The sequence below is a fragment of the Lissotriton vulgaris genome, chromosome 11, assembly GCF_964263255.1.
Source record: "Lissotriton vulgaris chromosome 11, aLisVul1.2, whole genome shotgun sequence".
NCBI classification, from domain to species: domain Eukaryota; kingdom Metazoa; phylum Chordata; class Amphibia; order Caudata; family Salamandridae; genus Lissotriton; species Lissotriton vulgaris.
Window position 1 is genome coordinate 1,094,217,551 of NC_141699.1, and position 18,537 is coordinate 1,094,236,087.

An 18,537-nucleotide genomic window follows, 5' to 3' on the forward strand; every position below is an offset into this window, starting at 1 on the left:
ACTCGTGGCAGGAGGTCTGCACTTACAGCGGGGGTCCCACAGTCATGGAAGGGGGTCCTGCACTCGTGGCAGGGGGTCTGCACTTACAGCGGGGGTCCCACAGTCATGGTAGGGGGTCCTGCACTCGTGGCAGGAGGTCTGCACTTACAGCGGGGGTCCCACAGTCATGGTAGGGGGTCCTGCACTCGTGGCAGGGGGTCTGCACTTACAGCGGGGGTCCCACAGTCATGGTAGGGGGTCCTGCACTCGTGGCAGGAGGTCTGCACTTACAGCGGGGGTCCCACAGTCATGGTAGGGGGTCCTGCACTCGTGGCAGGAGGTCTGCACTTACAGCGGGGGTCCCACAGTCATGGTAGGGGGTCCTGCACTCGTGGCAGGAGGTCTGCACTTACAGCGGGGGGCCCACAGTCATGGTAGGGGGTCCTGCACTCGTGGCAGGAGGTCTGCACTTACAGCGGGGGTCCCACAGTCATGGTAGGGGGTCCTGCACTCGTGGCAGGAGGTCTGCACTTACAGCGGGGGTCCCACAGTCATGGTAGGGGGTCCTGCACTCGTGGCAGGAGGTCTGCACTTACAGCGGGGGTCCCACAGTCATGGTAGGGGGTCCTGCACTCGTGGCAGGAGGTCTGCACTTACAGCGGGGGGCCCACAGTCATGGTAGGGGGTCCTGCACTCGTGGCAGGAGGTCTGCACTTACAGCGGGGGTCCCACAGTCATGGTAGGGGGTCCTGCACTCGTGGCAGGAGGTCTGCACTTACAGCGGGGGTCCCACAGTCATGGTAGGGGGTCCTGCACTCGTGGCAGGAGGTCTGCACTTACAGCGGGGGTCCCACAGTCATGGTAGGGGGTCCTGCACTCGTGGCAGGAGGTCTGCACTTACAGCGGGGGTCCCACAGTCATGGTAGGGGGTCCTGCACTCGTGGCAGGAGGTCTGCACTTACAGCGGGGGTCCCACAGTCATGGTAGGGGGTCCTGCACTCGTGGCAGGAGGTCTGCACTTACAGCTGGGGTCCCACAGTCATGGTAGGGGGTCCTGCACTCGTGGCAGGAGGTCTGCACTTACAGCGGGGGTCCCACAGTCATGGTAGGGGGTCCTGCACTCGTGGCAGGAGGTCTGCACTTACAGCGGGGGTCCCACAGTCATGGTAGGGGGTCCTGCACTCGTGGCAGGAGGTCTGCACTTACAGCGGGGGTCCCACAGTCATGGTAGGGGGTCCTGCACTCGTGGCAGGAGGTCTGCACTTACAGCGGGGGTCCCACAGTCATGGTAGGGGGTCCTGCACTCGTGGCAGGAGGTCTGCACTTACAGCGGGGGTCCCGCAGTCATGGAAGGGGGTCCTGCACTCGTGGCAGGAGGTCTGCACTTACAGCGGGGGTCCCGCAGTCATGGAAGGGGGTCCTGCTGCTGCACTCGTGGCAGAAGGTCTGCACTTACAGCGGGGGTCCCGCAGTCATGGAAGGGGGTCCTGCACTCGTGGCAGGGGGTCTGCGCTCACAGCGGGGGGTCCCACAGTCATGGTAGGGGGTCCTGCACTCGTGGCAGGGGGTCTGCGCTCACAGCGGGGGGTCCCACAGTCATGGTAGGGGGTCCTGCACTCGTGGCAGGGGGTCTGCGCTCACAGCGGGGGTCCCGCAGTCATGGAAGGGGGTCCTGCACTCGTGGCAGGGGGTCTGCGCTCACAGCGGGGGGTCCCACAGTCATGGTAGGGGGTCCTGCACTCGTGGCAGGGGGTCTGCGCTCACAGCGGGGGTCCCGCAGTCATGGAAGGGGGTCCTGCACTCGTGGCAGGGGGTCTGCGCTCACAGCGGGGGGTCCCACAGTCATGGTAGGGGGTCCTGCACTCGTGGCAGGGGGTCTGCGCTCACAGCGGGGGGTCCCACAGTCATGGTAGGGGGTCCTGCACTCGTGGCAGGGGGTCTGCGCTCACAGCGGGGGGTCCCACAGTCATGGAAGGGGGTCCTGCACTCGTGGCAGGGGGTCTGCGCTCACAGCGGGGGGTCCCACAGTCATGGAAGGGGGTCCTGCACTCGTGGCAGGGGGTCTGCGCTCACAGCGGGGGGTCCCACAGTCATGGAAGGGGGTCCTGCACTCGTGGCAGGAGGTCTGCACTTACAGCGGGGGTCCCACAGTCATGGTAGGGGGTCCTGCACTCGTGGCAGGAGGTCTGCACTTACAGCGGGGGTCCCACAGTCATGGTAGGGGGTCCTGCACTCGTGGCAGGAGGTCTGCACTTACAGCGGGGGGTCCCACAGTCATGGTAGGGGGTCCTGCACTCGTGGCAGGGGGTCTGCGCTCACAGCGGGGGGTCCCACAGTCATGGAAGGGGGTCCTGCACTCGTGGCAGGGGGTCTGCGCTCACAGCGGGGGGTCCCACAGTCATGGAAGGGGGTCCTGCACTCGTGGCAGGGGGTCTGCGCTCACAGCGGGGGGTCCCACAGTCATGGAAGGGGGTCCTGCACTCGTGGCAGGAGGTCTGCACTTACAGCGGGGGTCCCACAGTCATGGTAGGGGGTCCTGCACTCGTGGCAGGAGGTCTGCACTTACAGCGGGGGTCCCACAGTCATGGTAGGGGGTCCTGCACTCGTGGCAGGAGGTCTGCACTTACAGCGGGGGGTCCCACAGTCATGGTAGGGGGTCCTGCACTCGTGGCAGGGGGTCTGCGCTCACAGCGGGGGGTCCCACAGTCATGGAAGGGGGTCCTGCACTCGTGGCAGGGGGTCTGCGCTCACAGCGGGGGGTCCCACAGTCATGGAAGGGGGTCCTGCACTCGTGGCAGGAGGTCTGCACTTACAGCGGGGGTCCCACAGTCATGGTAGGGGGTCCTGCACTCGTGGCAGGAGGTCTGCACTTACAGCGGGGGTCCCACAGTCATGGTAGGGGGTCCTGCACTCGTGGCAGGAGGTCTGCACTTACAGCGGGGGTCCCACAGTCATGGTAGGGGGTCCTGCACTCGTGGCAGGAGGTCTGCACTTACAGCGGGGGTCCCACAGTCATGGTAGGGGGTCCTGCACTCGTGGCAGGAGGTCTGCACTTACAGCGGGGGTCCCACAGTCATGGAAGGGGGTCCTGCACTCGTGGCAGGAGGTCTGCACTTACAGCGGGGGTCCCACAGTCATGGTAGGGGGTCCTGCACTCGTGGCAGGAGGTCTGCACTTACAGCGGGGGTCCCACAGTCATGGTAGGGGGTCCTGCACTCGTGGCAGGAGGTCTGCACTTACAGCGGGGGTCCCACAGTCATGGTAGGGGGTCCTGCACTCGTGGCAGGAGGTCTGCACTTACAGCGGGGGTCCCACAGTCATGGTAGGGGGTCCTGCACTCGTGGCAGGAGGTCTGCACTTACAGCGGGGGTCCCACAGTCATGGTAGGGGGTCCTGCACTCGTGGCAGGAGGTCTGCACTTACAGCGGGGGTCCCACAGTCATGGTAGGGGGTCCTGCACTCGTGGCAGGAGGTCTGCACTTACAGCGGGGGTCCCACAGTCATGGAAGGGGGTCCTGCACTCGTGGCAGGAGGTCTGCACTTACAGCGGGGGTCCCACAGTCATGGAAGGGGGTCCTGCACTCGTGGCAGGAGGTCTGCACTTACAGCGGGGGTCCCACAGTCATGGTAGGGGGTCCTGCACTCGTGGCAGGAGGTCTGCGCTCACAGCGGGGGTCCCACAGTCATGGTAGGGGGTCCTGCACTCGTGGCAGGGGGTCTGCGCTCACAGCGGGGGGTCCCACAGTCATGGAAGGGGGTCCTGCACTCGTGGCAGGAGGTCTGCGCTCACAGCGGGGGTCCCACAGTCATGGTAGGGGGTCCTGCACTCGTGGCAGGAGGTCTGCGCTCACAGCGGGGGTCCCACAGTCATGGTAGGGGGTCCTGCACTCGTGGCAGGGGGTCTGCGCTCACAGCGGGGGGTCCCACAGTCATGGAAGGGGGTCCTGCACTCGTGGCAGGGGGTCTGCGCTCACAGCGGGGGTCCCGCAGTCATGGAAGGGGGTCCTGCACTCGTGGCAGGGGGTCTGCGCTCACAGCGGGGGGTCCCACAGTCATGGAAGGGGGTCCTGCACTCGTGGCAGGGGGTCTGCGCTCACAGCGGGGGTCCCACAGTCATGGTAGGGGGTCCTGCACTCGTGGCAGGGGGTCTGCGCTCACAGCGGGGGTCCCGCAGTCATGGAAGGGGGTCCTGCACTCGTGGCAGGGGGTCTGCGCTCACAGCGGGGGGTCCCACAGTCATGGAAGGGGGTCCTGCACTCGTGGCAGGGGGTCTGCGCTCACAGCGGGGGGTCCCACAGTCATGGAAGGGGGTCCTGCACTCGTGGCAGGAGGTCTGCGCTTACAGCGGGGGTCCCACAGTCATGGTAGGGGGTCCTGCACTCGTGGCAGGAGGTCTGCGCTTACAGCGGGGGTCCCACAGTCATGGTAGGGGGTCCTGCACTCGTGGCAGGAGGTCTGCACTTACAGCGGGGGGTCCCACAGTCATGGTAGGGGGTCCTGCACTCGTGGCAGGGGGTCTGCGCTCACAGCGGGGGGTCCCACAGTCATGGAAGGGGGTCCTGCACTCGTGGCAGGGGGTCTGCGCTCACAGCGGGGGGTCCCACAGTCATGGAAGGGGGTCCTGCACTCGTGGCAGGAGGTCTGCACTTACAGCGGGGGTCCCACAGTCATGGTAGGGGGTCCTGCACTCGTGGCAGGAGGTCTGCACTTACAGCGGGGGTCCCACAGTCATGGTAGGGGGTCCTGCACTCGTGGCAGGAGGTCTGCACTTACAGCGGGGGTCCCACAGTCATGGTAGGGGGTCCTGCACTCGTGGCAGGAGGTCTGCACTTACAGCGGGGGTCCCACAGTCATGGTAGGGGGTCCTGCACTCGTGGCAGGAGGTCTGCACTTACAGCGGGGGTCCCACAGTCATGGTAGGGGGTCCTGCACTCGTGGCAGGAGGTCTGCACTTACAGCGGGGGTCCCACAGTCATGGAAGGGGGTCCTGCACTCGTGGCAGGAGGTCTGCACTTACAGCGGGGGTCCCACAGTCATGGTAGGGGGTCCTGCACTCGTGGCAGGAGGTCTGCACTTACAGCGGGGGTCCCACAGTCATGGTAGGGGGTCCTGCACTCGTGGCAGGAGGTCTGCACTTACAGCGGGGGTCCCACAGTCATGGTAGGGGGTCCTGCACTCGTGGCAGGAGGTCTGCACTTACAGCGGGGGTCCCACAGTCATGGTAGGGGGTCCTGCACTCGTGGCAGGAGGTCTGCACTTACAGCGGGGGTCCCACAGTCATGGTAGGGGGTCCTGCACTCGTGGCAGGAGGTCTGCACTTACAGCGGGGGTCCCACAGTCATGGAAGGGGGTCCTGCACTCGTGGCAGGAGGTCTGCACTTACAGCGGGGGTCCCACAGTCATGGAAGGGGGTCCTGCACTCGTGGCAGGAGGTCTGCACTTACAGCGGGGGTCCCACAGTCATGGTAGGGGGTCCTGCACTCGTGGCAGGAGGTCTGCGCTCACAGCGGGGGTCCCACAGTCATGGTAGGGGGTCCTGCACTCGTGGCAGGGGGTCTGCGCTCACAGCGGGGGGTCCCACAGTCATGGAAGGGGGTCCTGCACTCGTGGCAGGGGGTCTGCGCTCACAGCGGGGGTCCCACAGTCATGGTAGGGGGTCCTGCACTCGTGGCAGGAGGTCTGCACTTACAGCGGGGGTCCCACAGTCATGACAGGGGGTCCTGCACTCGTGGCAGGGGGTCTGCGCTCACAGCGGGGGGTCCCACAGTCATGGAAGGGGGTCCTGCACTCGTGGCAGGGGGTCTGCGCTCACAGCGGGGGTCCCACAGTCATGATAGGGGGTCCTGCACTCGTGGCAGGGGTTCTGCGCTCACAGCCGGGGGTCCCACAGTCATGGTAGGGGGTCCTGCACTCGTGACAGGGGGTCTGCGCTCACAGCGGGGGGTCCCACAGTCATGGTAGGGGGTCCTGCACTCGTGGCAGGGGGTCTGCGCTCACAGCGGGGGGTCCCACAGTCATGGTAGGGGGTCCTGCACTCGTGGCAGGGGGTCTGCGCTCACAGCGGGGGTCCCACAGTCATGGAAGGGGGTCCTGCACTCGTGGCAGGGGGTCTGCGCTCACAGCGGGGGGTCCCACAGTCATGGAAGGGGGTCCTGCACTCGTGGCAGGGGGTCTGCGCTCACAGCGGGGGTCCCACAGTCATGGTAGGGGGTCCTACACTCGTGGCAGGAGGTCTGCACTTACAGCGGGGGTCCCACAGTCATGGTAGGGGGTCCTGCACTCGTGGCAGGGGGTCTGCGCTCACAGCGGGGGGTCCCACAGTCATGGTAGGGGGTCCTGCACTCGTGGCAGGGGGTCTGCGCTCACAGCGGGGGGTCCCACAGTCATGGTAGGGGGTCCTGCACTCGTGGCAGGGGGTCTGCGCTCACAGCGGGGGGTCCCACAGTCATGGTAGGGGGTCCTGCACTCGTGGCAGGGGGTCTGCGCTCACAGCGGGGGGTCCCACAGTCATGGTAGGGGGTCCTGCACTCGTGGCAGGAGGTCTGCACTTACAGCGGGGGTCCCACAGTCATGGAAGGGGGTCCTGCACTCGTGGCAGGAGGTCTGCACTTACAGCGGGGGTCCCACAGTCATGGTAGGGGGTCCTGCACTCGTGGCAGGAGGTCTGCGCTCACAGCGGGGGTCCCACAGTCATGGTAGGGGGTCCTGCACTCGTGGCAGGGGATCTGCGCTCACAGCGGGGGGTCCCACAGTCATGGAAGGGGGTCCTGCACTCGTGGCAGGGGGTCTGCGCTCACAGCGGGGGTCCCACAGTCATGGTAGGGGGTCCTGCACTCGTGGCAGGAGGTCTGCACTTACAGCGGGGGTCCCACAGTCATGACAGGGGGTCCTGCACTCGTGGCAGGGGGTCTGCGCTCACAGCGGGGGGTCCCACAGTCATGGAAGGGGGTCCTGCACTCGTGGCAGGGGGTCCGCGCTCACAGCGGGGGTCCCACAGTCATGATAGGGGGTCCTGCACTCGTGGCAGGGGTTCTGCGCTCACAGCCGGGGGTCCCACAGTCATGGTAGGGGGTCCTGCACTCGTGACAGGGGGTCTGCGCTCACAGCGGGGGGTCCCACAGTCATGGTAGGGGGTCCTGCACTCGTGGCAGGGGGTCTGCGCTCACAGCGGGGGGTCCCACAGTCATGGTAGGGGGTCCTGCACTCGTGGCAGGGGGTCTGCGCTCACAGCGGGGGTCCCACAGTCATGGAAGGGGGTCCTGCACTCGTGGCAGGGGGTCTGCGCTCACAGCGGGGGGTCCCACAGTCATGGAAGGGGGTCCTGCACTCGTGGCAGGGGGTCTGCGCTCACAGCGGGGGTCCCACAGTCATGGTAGGGGGTCCTACACTCGTGGCAGGAGGTCTGCACTTACAGCGGGGGTCCCACAGTCATGGTAGGGGGTCCTGCACTCGTGGCAGGGGGTCTGCGCTCACAGCGGGGGGTCCCACAGTCATGGTAGGGGGTCCTGCACTCGTGGCAGGGGGTCTGCGCTCACAGCGGGGGGTCCCACAGTCATGGTAGGGGGTCCTGCACTCGTGGCAGGGGGTCTGCGCTCACAGCGGGGGGTCCCACAGTCATGGTAGGGGGTCCTGCACTCGTGGCAGGGGGTCTGCGCTCACAGCGGGGGGTCCCACAGTCATGGTAGGGGGTCCTGCACTCGTGGCAGGAGGTCTGCACTTACAGCGGGGGTCCCACAGTCATGGTAGGGGGTCCTGCACTCGTGGCAGGAGGTCTGCACTTACAGCGGGGGTCCCACAGTCATGGAAGGGGGTCCTGCACTCGTGGCAGGGGGTCTGCGCTCACAGCGGGGGTCCCACAGTCATGGAAGGGGGTCCTGCACTCGTGGCAGGGGGTCTGCGCTCACAGCGGGGGTCCCACAGTCATGGAAGGGGGTCCTGCACTCGTGGCAGGGGGTCTGCGCTCACAGCGGGGGGTCCCACAGTCATGGAAGGGGGTCCTGCACTCGTGGCAGGGGGTCTGCGCTCACAGCGGGGGTCCCACAGTCATGGTAGGGGGTCCTACACTCGTGGCAGGAGGTCTGCACTTACAGCGGGGGTCCCACAGTCATGGTAGGGGGTCCTGCACTCGTGGCAGGGGGTCTGCGCTCACAGCGGGGGGTCCCACAGTCATGGTAGGGGGTCCTGCACTCGTGGCAGGGGGTCTGCGCTCACAGCGGGGGGTCCCACAGTCATGGTAGGGGGTCCTGCACTCGTGGCAGGGGGTCTGCGCTCACAGCGGGGGGTCCCACAGTCATGGTAGGGGGTCCTGCACTCGTGGCAGGGGGTCTGCGCTCACAGCGGGGGGTCCCACAGTCATGACAGGGGGTCCTGCACTCGTGGCAGGGGGTCTGCGCTCACAGCGGGGGGTCCCACAGTCATGGTAGGGGGTCCTGCACTCGTGGCAGGGGGTCTGCGCTCACAGCGGGGGGTCCCACAGTCATGGTAGGGGGTCCTGCACTCGTGGCAGGGGGTCTGCGCTCACAGCGGGGGTCCCACAGTCATGGTAGGGGGTCCTGCACTCGTGGCAGGGGGTCTGCGCTGACAGCGGAGGTCCCACAGTCATGGTAGGGGGTCCTGCACAAGTGGCGGATGCCCGCAGGATTGGCGGGGAGGGTCCTGCACTAGTGGCGGAGGCACGCAGTCATGACAGGGGGTCCTGCTCTTGTCACGGGGGTTCTGCACTACAGGCAGACGCCCCACAGTAGTGGTGGATGGGTCCTGCACTAGTGGAGGAGGCCCCGCAGTCGTGGTAGGGGTTCCCACACTTGTGACGAGCAGTCCTGCACTCATGGCTGGGTCCTACACTCGCAGCAGGGGGTCATGCAATCATTGGAGGGGGTCTCGCACTCGTCTTGGGTCCTCCCCACTGTAGTTACAGATTGCAGAGACTCCCCTACAACTGCGGGGCCTCCGCCACGAGTGCTGAAGCCCTTTGTGAATCGGCCCCCTAGGGTGTATGGGAGTAAACACACAAGCCCAGAATAAATAAAAAAATCCACTGAATGCAGCGCAGGGCAGCAGAGAGTTGCTGTGCTACACCGAGTAAAGATGGAGCAGAACAGCACCATATTTTCAAAGTTATGGCGCAGCTCTGCTCTCTCCTGGTGTTGGCGTACTTGTGGCAGCCTAGCGCCATCGCAGGCACCCTTGCATCATGGCGCAAGGGTGCCTCTGTTGGTGGTCGGCATAGCCTTTAAGGCTGGTTCCTCCTTGTATATGTGCTGTAGAACGCAGCACCTATGAAAGGAGGTAATAACGAGGATAGATACAGATATTTCTCCACATTGCACCTGCCCTGGGGAGGGCAGCTTTTCGCTCCCAAACCCATGGATACAAGACTTTTTAAATATGGGTTTGGGCCACAATCCATTGGTGAATGCATGGAACGCCCGTGCATCACCCATGGAACACCTCCCTAATGCAAGGTTTACCAAGGCAGCATTATGCACTGTGTTGCGTTACTTTTTCTTTACAAAGCCCCGCAATGCAACGCAAAACGACATGCGAGTGCTTTGTAAATCCCAAATAGGATTTTGCATTCAGGATGCGCCAAAGAAGTGATGCAACCCTGATGCAAACTCTTTGTAAATCTGGGCCGCGAACTATAGGCGGATGTGTCTGTAGCGTACGGGAGTCAGTACTCGACCTATAGAAATCAACGCATGGACTCTAGTGAAGCGAATACCCAGAGCTGACAGGAAACCCCTTAGGGTCTATGAGTTAAAATACGGGGCCGATGATGTGAGCATCTTCTTTTGTGGCGGATCACAGGCGTCCGCTCAGAACCTATAGAATTGAAATGAGCCGTCAATAAAAGACAAAACGAAAGTACATGGAACCAGATGCAAAGAGCCTATGGGAGGCCTAAAGAAGTCAATTCACCAGTCTCTGAGGGCCAGATGTATCAAAGGGTTCTACCCATTCTGTGTCTAGGGGAAAATGTGTTCATACATATGGCCCAAGACCCCACATATTGGCAATGATTCTGAGTAGGATTTACTGCTCTACGTCTATACCGATCTCCAAGTGGAAGCTTTTACTGTGTATGGTAAATACCTCCTATTTTGAGTTTTATGGAGTAAAATGAGGCATAACACGCAGAATCAGTTTTTTAACCGCACCTTAATCTGCATGTTTTCCTTTTTTTATTGCACATTTTCCCCAATTAATATCAGGAGCTTTGACCGACCAAACTCTGTTAGAAGAAGACAACAGCACTGTGATAATCATGGCACATTCCAGGATTGCAATCCTTGTGCAAACTAATCTCCTCTACTCTCAGAATGAGGGTCATAGAGGGAGACGAGTAGTAGGGCTGTAGCCATCCACTTATGAAGGCTCTGGAAGTCAACAGCCTACAGAGGTCCCAATCAAGGAGTGTTGGGAGTCAGCACAGAATAAACCAAGTCCAAAGGAGCAAAATCTGTGTCTAGGAGTCTAAACGGGGATCTCTGGGTTAATACAGTGGGGGGGGTGTACTTCACACACATGGGGGCCATTGATTTTTTGCAGGCATAAGCCCCAACTTTCAGGGTCTGTTTCTGCGCAAAAAATAGAGCCATTCCTGACCTGATGCGAAGACATGATGGTCGCCTGGTAATACTGTTTTGCCACAAGTGGTCCCACTGCACTCCTTGGACCACTTTCTGCCAAACGATCCTCGCGGATACCCAGGCGTCTCTAAACATAGTGTGTGGTCATCCAGCAGGAGGCCAGATGTGCAGTAAAAAGGTGTTAAGATTCAAAGGGCCTAAATTACAGTTTGCCAGATGGTGTAGAGTTTGCAAGAATGGAGGAGGACCAGCTGCAGCCTGTCCGATTGGGCTCAGGGGCCACGCCCCCTCTCCTTTTGGCCACTTTAAAGAATGTCTGTCAGGCTGAGCGAAGCTCCAATGGAATGCCATATGGTGACCTGTAGTCTATATATCTCCCCTTACAGGCTATCTGATAAGTCTTGATCCATAGGGTAAACGGAGAAAGGCCAATGCTTCTAGATTGTCTGGCAATATGTCACCCTTTTAGAGTATGTGATTTGTCAACGCGTGTAGAGTATCGTATGATTCATCAACATATGTGAAGAATCTCATGCTATATCAATTTTTTTACAATATCCTATGATGTCAACACTTGTTGATTGTCTGATGATATTTCAACACTTGTTCAGTACCTGATAATATGTCAACTCTTTTGAGTATCGGATTATATTTCAGTGCCTGTAAAGTATGTGGCAGTACATCAATGTTTTACAATATCTAGTGATACACCAATGGTTGTTGAGTATTGATGATACTTCAGTCCTATTTGTGTATGTGATTATATGGCAAAACTTGCTAAGGACTGATAAGATGTCAACGTTTGTTAAAGGCCTGCGGCCTTGCATGTTGCATCATGCGTGCCGATGGATAATTTTCTTCCTGCACTTCGCCACAGGATGAAACAGCATGGACGAGTCAAGAATAGAATAAAAAATGAATAACAAACAAAAAAAAAGAATGACGGTAAGATGAAGGAGGTGGGTATGAATGGAACCCCAAAAAAGAAAGAAGAAAATGGGAGCAGGGAGTGAATCCACCCTACGTAAAAAAACAGAATCATGCCATGACATGGAAACTGAAGGAGTTTCGGGTGATCACTCGCCCCAATTGTCATGCCACCAGTACTGGTACAAGCCAACAGGCTCTACGATTGGTCAGTCGAACAAAATAACACACAATGAGTAGAGCGAGGAAGAACCAGCGAAGCAGCACCCTCACTGTGGGAGATTCGCTGACGGAAAGCATGTCGGAGAGTTTCCTGCGGTCAGATATCCTACAATCCTTGTTAAATATCAGATGATAGGTCAAAGCATGTTGGGCACTAGTTGACTGGAGTGTGTGATGATGCATCATTGAGAGAATGGCCAATATGTCAACATGTTTGCTGGTCATCTGATAGTTTTAAGGTTGCCTGAAATCCTGCAATCCTTTGTAGATAGATCGGTTGCTCCTTAAAGTGCCTGCAAAGCCATTACCACCAACTGGTGAAATCCTACTGGTTGCATTGTATCTGAGATGTCCCCGCTTGCATATTTCCTGATGATATGTCAATTCTGCCAGATGCTATTGTTGTAGAGACTTCACAATATGCCACCCTTGCAACGTACGCAAGGCCATCAACTACACAGATTATTTAGCCTTATGTTGTCTTTGCCGTGTATTTGATAATATATGATTGCATGTAGAGTGTCTGGTAATATGCCATTGCATGCAGAGTAGCTAGCGTAGAGATTGTTGTCTGCAAGTTTATGTTCCCAGTTTGTCTTCCAACCACTCCACATAGTTTGACACTTTGGTGTAAACACCATAGACTTGTTTGCTCGCACATTCTTCGGGTCCTCCCCAGGAGACCAGCCCCTGGACAACCCAGCGGTTGGTATCTGGGTCCTGCATGATAAAGGCACCGCCACTGTCTCCCAGGCATGTGTCCTTTCCGCCCTCGTAGAACCCAGCACAGAACATGTTCTCGGTCACACTGTAGTTTCCAGAGCGAGATTCATAACTGGTCTTGCACTCGGCGTGCAGCACGACAGGTAACTTGACGTACTGAAGGATGTCTGAGAGCGTCCTCATCCCAGAGCTGATAACTTCATCAACAGTGACATTGGGGTTGGAGATGCCCCAGCCTGCAACAAGGCCAAGAGTGTTGGGAAGAGGCCCTTCCATTTCATGGTCCAACTGGGGGAGACAGAGCGGCATAACGTACATGCTCAGGGTAACTTTATCCTTCAACTTTACCAGTGCTATGTCATGATTATAAATTTTAGGATCAAAGTCATCATGCAAGATGATTTTCTCCACTGTCCTGTTGACTGCGTCCATCTTATTGCGCACATCGTGCAGCCCCAGGTAGACGGTGACATGCTCCTTGGAGACAGGGATCACTGTGCTGTCTCGGCGCTGGGAACGGAGGACATGAGCCGCTGTTAGGACCCAAGATGGAGATAAAAGAGCTCCTCCTCCAAACCACTTCTCTTCCGGCACTCTGGAGAGATCTTCCACCACAATGAGAACTTGCCATGGAAAGTAACCAGGCTCGGCGTTCCTTCCACCAATGATACGTTTAATCACTCCCGGCAGAGGGCGGGTCGGCTGACCACACACTGTCAAGACAAAAAAAAAGAAGAAACGTTAATAAAATCAATTAATGCTGGCAAACACCAAGCAGGTACCTTAATCAATCAATCAATCAGTAATTACAGATCACGGCAAATCACCTGAGTACTTAAGTATTCATTTGAACATGGCTGATTAAAATTGATTACGTTGATCTGACCTCAGATTTGGAAACCTCCCTTTACAAGTCTGCATCAGCATTCATTGTGGCTTCGGTTATCTGCAATAACCTTTCGTCCCATTAAGTTGGGTTGTCTGAGTGCTATTGGGCATGATAGCTAAATAATGAATGATTGAGATTACATGAGTGCAGTGGAATTACAAGTAGAATGGGAGAACTGTTCTCGGGACATCAAACACTTACATATTTCTCGAAGAGTAAGACTTCTACTCCTTCCATCATAAGGCCTCTTTGACAATAATCCCAAAATGCTGCAGATGACAGATGTCTCACTTACCCTTCTTACTGATTCTGATTGAATTGACCTCCAACACACTGTATTGGTGAGCAAGCATGTGAGCCCATGGCTTGTTCTTCCAACAATAAGTGCATTAAGACTCTGAGCATTCCACTGTGTCAAAGGCTTTTTATTCCTCCATTTAATGCTAAGAAGACACCCTTATAACTAGGTACTATAATATGGATGTTATTTTTTTGGGAATGAGATAAGTTGACCGGGGTGGTCTAACATACCTGCATTCCAGAGTGGTGTGCGAGTTTAGGCTACGCAACCCATCATTGCATTGGTAAAAAATTGAATATCATAAGGGGTGAGGGGTTGATCCATTTTTTAGCATCTTTAGTCTGCAATATAACCCATGGTAGTTCAGTTCTACAGCAAGCTCCACAACGACAGCAAACTGTTTGATGAACACTTAATTGACTTAGTAATAAGCTCAATTGACATTCTTCAGGAAATAATGTGTCTATATTTCTCAAAGAATATTCAACCAGAAATTCACCTCACTGATATCTAGCCAAATCATCAAAACCATTAGAACATAAATATGCCGTTCTTATTTGGTGTTGCCAAGGCTCTGGAATTTAGGCGAGCCCTTGATCACCCATTTCATGTAGCCTGGAACTCTTGATACGGATGAGCATCAGTTTGAGGTCAGAAGGTGTATGTGGGGAGATTTGAAGATTCGTGCAAATCAAAGTCCTTTTTTACATCTGTGGGTCTAAGATAGTGACCCCTTGTGTCCAGGTCTAACCACAAAAACCTAGTTTGCGGTGTCTGGTCTAGACATTACAGAGAAAACAAATGTCAGTAAATTTTCAAGGTCATTACTTTCAAGAAATTGATTTGAAATCCATATTTATACCAACAAACATACAGCAATGTGATTTTCCCCATGCATATCAGCTGTTAAATTGAATTTCCATTGATCATCGAAAGAAATTGGTGATTCTTTTTGACCGTGAAGTGATTTCATTTGATTTTGGTGCGTCGGTCATGCATAGGCAATTCATACTCCCGGAGATTTTACCTGACATCTCTGTTGACGTGGACCTTTGTCTTCTTTGGTTTGGTGGCTCAGACCGATGGTGCTGAAGGTTTCATTTTCATGGACATCACAATTTGAGGGATTGTTTGTGTAAAGAGCCATCAGGAAACCTCCAAAGGTTTTGTAGCAATAGGGTAAGATTTTGGAGGTTCTCGGCTTCTCATATGGACGGTGTTCATGTGTTTTCTTGCTCTTCTGTTCAGCAAGCCGCAAGGACCACCAATTCTCCAGTAAGCCAGGGAGGTAGGAGGGAGCTGGCAGCCGTGTGTTGTGGTATATGCTAAGGGGTCCTTATGCAAGAGAAGTGACTAGGGTGACTGGTGGTACCCAGAGTCTATTTTTTGGAGCAGAAAAGAAATTGCTACCTATAAGCACCCAGTGCAACAGCTTTGCATTTATCGGTTTTGGTGGGAAAATTAGTTTTTCTGCCTTTATGACCTTGACACCACATGCAAACACTAACACCCAATCACTGAACACACAAGCCCCAACATCTCAATGTCCACTCTGCCAAGACCGTTATTAGCACTCAAGAGCTGTATAAAAAGATTATTGAAACAGTCACTCCATGTGCCTTTCTCATGACAGAAAACAAGTTCACTGCCTGCATGACCTAAGTAGCTAACTGGATGAAAGCCAACTGTGTCAACATAGATTAGACAGAAGTAGTGTTCTTTGGCATGAGCACCCCACCAGGAGCTACATGCCCAGGGAAAAAAAGGGTTTCGCAACTGGTCTCCCCTTTCTGTTCCTGGAAGCCAGCCCATTTTCCTGAATAAAAGGGCACCTGGAGTGTGGTTGCCATTTTGGGCCAACACTCTGTGTGGCTTCCTGAGAGTGCGATGTAACACCTCCTTCTGCTGCAGGCCTCTATTGTTCCTGTGCTTGGAAGTCATTTGCACTCATCCCCAGGAGGGCAGAAGGCTGTCTGGTGGCCAGCATCTGTGAATGGCCACTGGAAAAACTTTGAAACCCAAGGGAGTTGAGCTAGGTCCTTAACGGGACAGGGGCCGGCTGGACCTTTTTTAAAACAGAAAAAAACGAACAAGTGCCTGCACCCTCCTTATTTGTATGACGTAGTTAATCCAATTCAGACCAAACCAATACTTAATTTCGTTCGATCAGGTACCTTAATTTGTACCACTCACTTTTTTATTTTTTTAGCAAAATTTCAAACGTGTTTTAGGCAGAAAAACAGATACACATTGACATTTAACACATATATATACATTTCATACAAAGCAAAAAAATATATTCACAATTTATACAACAAAACATCCAAATGACATTTAAAAATTGAACATTGCGATTATTATTTTCAAACAAACATCAACTTCATGACTTATCATAAGACAACGTCAAATGCCCAGGAACATTGAGAATTTTTCATTAGTCCTAATGTATACTCAATATGTTACTCTGTTCCCGTTGGTATGCCGACGCGTTTCGAGTTAGGGCCACTAGGGTTCCCGAACTCTCATCAGGGCCTTATGAGTAATCTGTGTGGGATGTAAGAAAAATAATGACTTTTCATTGCAAGACTATGAGCCTCGTGTGACCTTAATATCATAAATTAATAAAGTACAGACTGTACCTGTATTTTTGAGTCAAAAGAGAAGCGGTGTAGTCCGCTTCCACATGAAGTCGGGAGCCGTCTGACCGAGTGAGAATGCCGTGAACTCCATTTTAAGATTGCATTGTGGGTGCAGGCTAGGCCCTCTAGAATTATGGGAGACGTAGTTCTTCATGATTCTTAAGAAGAACCATTTTAGTGTTAAAACATTCTCACTCGGTCAGACGGCTCCCGACTTCATGCGGAAGCAGACGACTGTGCGTTTGGCACGAATCAGCTAAAAAGTAAGCTCCTGTCCTCTCGTTCAAAATCGAAATTAGTGCTCGTCTTCCTACGCGAGGGACTAACCTGTTTCTTCGCACTTTATTTAGAAACAGCGTACAGTGCATATAATTCGGACCGCCATTGATGTATATTGACCAAGAGAGCAACCCAACAGTGATTGAATGTGTTACGATGAGCGCGAATAAACACAGGTACGAAGCGGACGTCAAATAGCTAAAAGCACTTTTGTCAATCATTAAAAGCTCCCTCGGTCTGAAATGCCGACCGTATCTTGATATATATCTGTTTAAACAGGTAATCAACATACGTAAGCCGCAAGCAGTATAACCATCCGAGTAGGATTACACAATACTAGAAACGAGGTATGTCATGCATTTATTTTGGAGTCTTTCAGTGTAGCGAATTATAAACTGACAGTGTCTTGACCTAGGAGCAGCAGCATTACGACATGGGTACACGGGCGGACTAAATAGAAATGCCCCGTTCATTTGGGAAGTTTGAGAACACATTGCTTCTCTTTTGACTCAAAAATACAGGTACAATCTGTAATTTATTAATTTATGATATTAGGGTCACACGAGGCTCATGGTCTTTCAATGAAAAGTCATTATTTTTCTTAAATCCCACACGGATTACTCATAAGGCCCTGATGAGAGTTCGGGAACCCTAGTGGCCCTAACTCGAAACGCGTCGGCATACCAACGGGAACAGAGTAACATTTTGAGTATACATTAGGACTAATGAAAAATTCTCAATGTTCCTGGGCATTTGACGTTGTCTTATGATAAGTCATGCAGTTGATGTTTGTTTGAAAATAATAATCGCAATGTTCATTATTTAAATGTCATTTGGATGTTTTGTTGTATAAATTGTGAATATATTTTTTTGCTTTGTATGAAATGTATATATATGTGTTAAATGTCAAGGTGTATCTGTTTTTCTGCCTAAAACACGTTTGAAATTTTGCTAAAAAAATGAGTGGTACAAATTAAGGTACCTGATTGAACGAAATTAAGTATTGGTTTGGTCTGAATTAGATTAACTACGTCATACAAATAAGGAGGGTGCAGGCACTTTTTCGTTTTTTTCACTGGAAAAACTTGGCACAGTCCAGCAAGTTTCTAAAAGTTGCTTTTCCTTAAAAGTGATATTAAATTTGACTCTGGCATCAAGTCAGGTTTAATGCCTTGATTAATTTGATACCTTGAAGTACCTATTTTAGTAGTCTGGTTCGGAAGTTATCAAGGCTGGGATGTCAGCAGGTAACTCTGTACTTGCAATGGAGCTAGTAGCCTTTCCAGAGTAAAAACTTTAGTTTGGGATTTTTACTGTAAGGAAGTATTAAAGTACACACCCTGCCTAATCATATGCAGCTCCCTGTCTTAGGGCTTGATAGGTTTCCTTAAGGGTGACATAAATATTATTCAGGGAAGTGTGAGCTTTCCCAATGGAATAAATAGCAAAGTTCATCTAGCAGTTTAAAACGGCTCCTCTGAGCTGCAGTGGCCGGCTGGGCGGCCATGTTGTATTTTGTCACAGCCAGGGTGGCACAATCTACGCTGCAGCCCTGGTTGGACACTTTAACTCACAGGCCCTGGGTACCTTTGGTACCACATACTAGTGACTTACAAGTAAGTTCATTTATGCTAATTGTGGATAGTCAATTCAACCTACACTTTGTAAAGGGTTGGAACAGTGGCACTGAGGTCTGCTTCGTAGTCCCTGTGCACTCTCAGAGTTGAAAAACCAGCAGCATCAGTGGAAAACTTTGGAGGCGACCAGGCAAAAAGAGGCATTTCCTTACAGTACCCATTTCCTGATCCCCCCTCTGCCACTGGTACCCTTTTCCTTGGCCCCTCTTGCCATGTGGCTATGTATGTCTGCCCCATTTCCCCCATAGCATCATTCCTCTGACCCTTTGCCACTGTGGCACCTCTTCTCCTCGGTGCCTTCCCTTTATATCACCCATTTCCCTGCACCTGCTTTGCCCCATGGCACCCA

At 54.5% G+C, this 18,537-nt stretch overlaps 1 protein-coding gene across 2 annotated transcripts in view; it reads right to left on the reverse strand.

Moving 5' to 3' along the window:
* The window catches only part of MASP1 (MBL associated serine protease 1), a 219,026-nt gene that overhangs the window by 72,543 nt on the left and 127,946 nt on the right, over positions 1–18,537 (reverse strand). The window contains exon 11 of one of the 2 annotated variants that reach the window (XM_086944619.1): positions 8,607–13,156. The exons of the other annotated variant lie outside the window; for it this stretch is intronic. Within the exon in view, the coding sequence (XP_086800745.1) occupies positions 12,300–13,156 (857 nt within the window). The 3' untranslated portion in view covers positions 8,607–12,299. Of the gene's footprint in view, positions 1–8,606; positions 13,157–18,537 lie in introns of those variants that run through there. 2 annotated transcript variants of the gene reach the window in all.